The 4,420-nt window shown below is 50.6% G+C and overlaps 1 protein-coding gene across 2 annotated transcripts in view; it reads left to right on the plus strand.

The window, feature by feature from the left end:
• The first annotated feature begins 6 nt into the window (after positions 1-6).
• MGLL (monoglyceride lipase) overlaps positions 7-4,420 on the plus strand; it is a 125,988-nt gene continuing 121,574 nt past the window's right edge. Inside the window, exons 1-2 of one of the 2 annotated variants that reach the window (XM_008568485.1) lie at positions 7-11; positions 1,146-1,290. In XM_008568485.1, coding sequence (XP_008566707.1) covers positions 1,166-1,290 — 125 coding nt within the window. In that variant the 5' untranslated portion in view covers positions 7-11; positions 1,146-1,165. Of the gene's footprint in view, positions 12-405; positions 669-1,145; positions 1,291-4,420 lie in introns of those variants that run through there. The other variant, XM_008568483.1, reaches the window with a different exon arrangement.

Here is a 4,420-nt window from a genome sequence, read left to right on the forward strand (position 1 = left end):
TCGCGGCCCCGGTAACTGCCTCCGGTCCCCGCCCCAGTCCGCAAGCGCGCCACCAGGGGCGGGAGCAGCCTCGGGACCCCGGCACGCACGGCGTGGGTCCCCGCGCCCCCCGTGCACGAGCGTGTGCGCGTGTCCGTGCGCGCGCCCCCGGTCCCTCGCGCCAGCTCCTAAAACCAACTTGTCCTCATCAAGCCCGTCCCTCCAGTCCCCGGTGCAGAGACACCGGGACCGGGCGCGGCCCCCGGGCTCTTGCGGCGTTTCCGATGACAGCGCGGGCTCCGTCCCCCGTGCATTCGGGGACACGCAGGACGCAAAGTTTGTCCGAAGCCCGGGGCGACTGTGCCTCGAGGGCCCGCGTGTGCGTGTGCAGGTGGCGGCGCGCGCCGGGCTGCAGCGCCCCGGGCGGCGGCTCCGGGTGTCCCTTCCCGGTCCCTCGGTGGTGTGCTGGGAGAAGTGGGGACAGTGAACTAGTGGTGACAGCCGCAGCGCCCCGGGGACGGGAGATTCCCGGAGAGCCTCGGGGGGCGCAGGGTGGGCGACAGGGGCCCGGCGCGGCTCGAATGCCGCCCTGTGACCGCGGAGACGAGCCGGCGGTCCCTGCTCGCCTGGCTCCGAGTCTGAGGCTGTCGCGGTGGTGGAATGCAAAAGCCAGGACGTAATGGAGACAGGTCTGTCACTGCGCCTTTGGGAATTAAGACGGGGAGAATGATTGGAGTGTCACCGCCTCATGACGGTACCCCCCGAAACTGTGCCTTGGAGGTTTTAAGAGAGATGGGTCTTCCTGCAGCTGGGTCTTTGTACCCACAGAGCTGACTATAATTTCAACTTGATTACAGCTAAAATAGTCTTTAAGATGAAGTTTCCTGAAATGATTTAGAATAAACACAGATGGGAAGGGAGAAAAAAACTGTAATGAAGCACTTACAAAATAAAGTGAGCATTTTCTTAAGAACAAATAGGATTTTTCAGTCTTGGAGAGGTTTGCAAGAAATGTATGTATTTTTTAAAAAATCTTCGAAATGGAGGGTTTTTTAAAAAGTGCTTTTAAAAAAAATGTTACTGACTATGAGCAAGGCTTTCCTCCCCTGTTGTACGTATTTTTTGCTGTATTTCTGACTTTAGAATATGTCTGCCTTTCTCTCAAGGACTTGAAGACCCTTCCACAATGCCCGAGGAAAGTTCTCCCAGGCAGACCCCACAGAGTGTTCCGTACCAGGACCTCCCTCACCTGATCAATGCAGATGGACAGTACCTCTTCTGCAGGTACTGGAAACCCACGGGCACACCCAAGTAAGTCTTCCCAGAGTGCCGTGCAGGTGTGCTGGGGGACCTGGGCACCTGTTCCTCCCCCTCTCTCTTCATGCCCCATCTCCTGCTGGGCCGCTTTCTCCATGACCTACTTCCCATGCCATCTGAATGTTCGGCCTAGCAGTGCTAACAAAGCTGTGATTTATACTTTATCATTTTTTTAAGAGGCAGGAGTTCTCTTTTTATTATAAAACTAGGATACAGATTCTACCGTATGGCAGTTTTCAAAAATTCCACATGACTTTATTTTTTGTACTGGAGTTGATTTCATGTTGTACAGACCTTCATTTAAAATCAAACCCAACAGTTAAAGAGAACCTCTTAAATGGATAAGAAAACCAAAATAATGTGTCTTATATGTATGTATTAACCTTTGCTCTCTTTTCCTGCTTGATTCTGAGCTTCAGAAGATGACATACATGTGTAGCTAGTAAGAAAGGGGTCTGGGTATTTTCTTCTGATTCCTTGCCAGCTCGATTACTTTGTACATTTTCCATCAAGGATTTGTCTTGCTATTAGAACCAGGCTTTGGGACTACACATAAGACAGCTGGTCTCCTGCTGTTCCCCTCCTCTTGGATGAAGCAGGAAAACCCAGCTTGTTTGTATCATTTAGGCAAAGATATTATTTGTGGTAACCAATTGGCCTGGTGACAAGTAAACGTTTCCTGTTCCAGGGACGCTTTACCTGTTTCCTAGGCCTCCTGTCTCTATTGTGTAGATTATGTCTCCCTTTGCGTCTCAGCAATAACCCAACCCTTTTACAGCATAGCCATAAGATTTCAACAAGGTGTGTGTAATCCAGGCACCTGCACATTAAAAATGCAGAGATATGGACTTTTAAAGACTGGGCTTAAAGTCATAGCTTCCAGGCAGCTGTATAGACTGGGTATTGCTTTCTCCCTATGTGTTTCCAAAGTGAGTAATGGGCTTAGAAGAGTTCCCACCAGTTCTGGCAATATTTTTCTTAAAGGTTTCCTCTAGAGGGGAGGGTGTCTGTGGGTGCATGTGTGTTTAAAGGAATGGGGGGCTATTGAGCATTATGCTAATTAATCACTAACTCTCCACTCTGACTTAACTAGCTGTAGAATTACATATTGTTGGTTTCACTTCTAACAAACTAGTGGTATACGGTGAGTTATTTGATCAACATAAAGAAAGAAGACAAAGAATTGGAAGTTGAAGTTTTTAATGTTGGAGTCTCAGAGTTTGGGGGCTGTTGGCTGCACAGTGAGGTCGTCCTAGTTGGAAGTCAATAAAATAAAGAGGCCTGCAGTCCTCCATGAGGGAAGGGGGGTGTGAGCGGTTGCAGCGGCCAAGCCGGCTGCCCTGCCTGGGCTGTGGGCAGCTTTCCCAGCCCCGCGCTGGAGCTGCGGCCCAGGCGCCCTCCCCGATTCTGGCCTTTACTCTAGTTAGAGTCGGCAGCCTGCCACCCGAGTTTCAACCGAGCTCTCTCTCTGCAGCCAGGGTCCACCCTGTGGTGTATGCTGATAGGAGTAAGGACAGGAGTGAACGATTGAAGCAGATGAGCCCTAGGATTTGGAAGAAACATGTGGAACTGGAAAAAGTGAAGGGAAAAAAAGTCCAGGGCAGGAGCATTGAAATAGGAATAGCAACAAACTATTCAGACACAGACGCTGGCATCTGTGGCTCAGCTAACACTTTCCACAATATTATGGGCATTTTGTGGAAGAGGATGGGGAGGTCAGATGACTGGCCAGGGTCTCATGGCTAGCCCAGGCCACCTGGTTCTAGAGCCCACCACCTACCTGCTCTGCCTCCACCCCTGGAGATGATGCAGGTCAGTGTACCCCCTTTTGGGATTGGGAGGCTCCTTTTGTCAGGGACAATCTTTAAAACATTTCACAACCAGCTCTGACCAATCAGAACAAAGTTGGGTGCTAGAGGCCGCTGCCAGAGACAAATGTTGAGGAGGTCTTGGGGGTCCCGGAGGAGGGGTCTTGGCAGCCAGAGTGGTGGGGAGGCAGTGGGGACGCAGGGCAGAGATTTGTGCCAGCCGGCATGGACACATCTCCATATGCCGAGACCAGCTGCCCAGCAGGCCTGCCCTCCTGCGTGGTCCAGGAGACCCTGCAACACGGTTGCCCGCACACCAACATCCCTTCTAGGAAGAGGGAGAGGACCTCAGATCACCTTGGGCCTCAACCTATCCCCTGCAGGCTCTTTCCCCCGGTTAGTTAATGTAATCCGGCCTCCCCTTGCGTAATTTTGCCTCCTCCAATTAGGAAAAAGACGGAGGAAATGGGAGAGGAGAGAAAGAGGGGGCTGCCCCTCCCACACCTGCTCTGCCCAGTGTGGGAAACAGTGGTCCAAAGCACCTGCTCTCCACCTGCTCCTCTGTTCTTTCTCACACAGGCCCTCAGGGCCTCAGAAGCTGCCCGGGGTCCTGTGGGCCATCTTATACATGGAGATCATGTCTGCCTTTGTTAGTTGGCACTGATTTGGGTTGGTTTTCCAATCAACAAGTTGCATCCAACTCCTTGGGCCTGCCCAGAGGGCCCTGTGGGATATTCTGTCCTCAGATAACTTGCTGGGTTCCCAGACCCACTCTGCAGGTGGCTCAGAGCAATGCCCAGTTACAGGTGTCAGCTGCAGGCTGGTAAACCAGCTTAACCTGCTTTATGGACACAAATTATGTCTTAATGCCAACTCGCTCAGATTGGACACTGAGAACGAAGAAAGCATTTCTTGGGTTAGTCATTACAATCTATGTGTACAAACACAATGTCGTTTTAATGATGCAGGCCAGAGTCTCAGTATTTAGTCATTATGAACCAGACAGTTCCTATCTCCATTTGGCAATGCCAAGGCAAATTCATGATCATCTAATAATATTTATGGTAATAACAAATATTATACCATGGTATAGCAGAATTATCTCATATTAATTGAGTGCCAAGTATGTTCTGGGGTCTGGACTAGACCGTGTACCTGTCTGATCTCATTTTATCTTCTCATCAATCTGTGAGACAGATATTATTATTATTATTATTACCATTTTCCAGATGAGGAAACAGAGGTCCGGAGTTATAAAGTGCCGTGCAGAAGATGGCCCAGCTAGCAGTAGCTGCATTTAGTCCAGATTTCTCTGA

The sequence above is a fragment of the Galeopterus variegatus genome, unplaced genomic scaffold (assembly GCF_000696425.1).
Source record: "Galeopterus variegatus unplaced genomic scaffold, G_variegatus-3.0.2 Scaffold415, whole genome shotgun sequence".
In the NCBI taxonomy this organism is placed as follows: domain Eukaryota; kingdom Metazoa; phylum Chordata; class Mammalia; order Dermoptera; family Cynocephalidae; genus Galeopterus; species Galeopterus variegatus.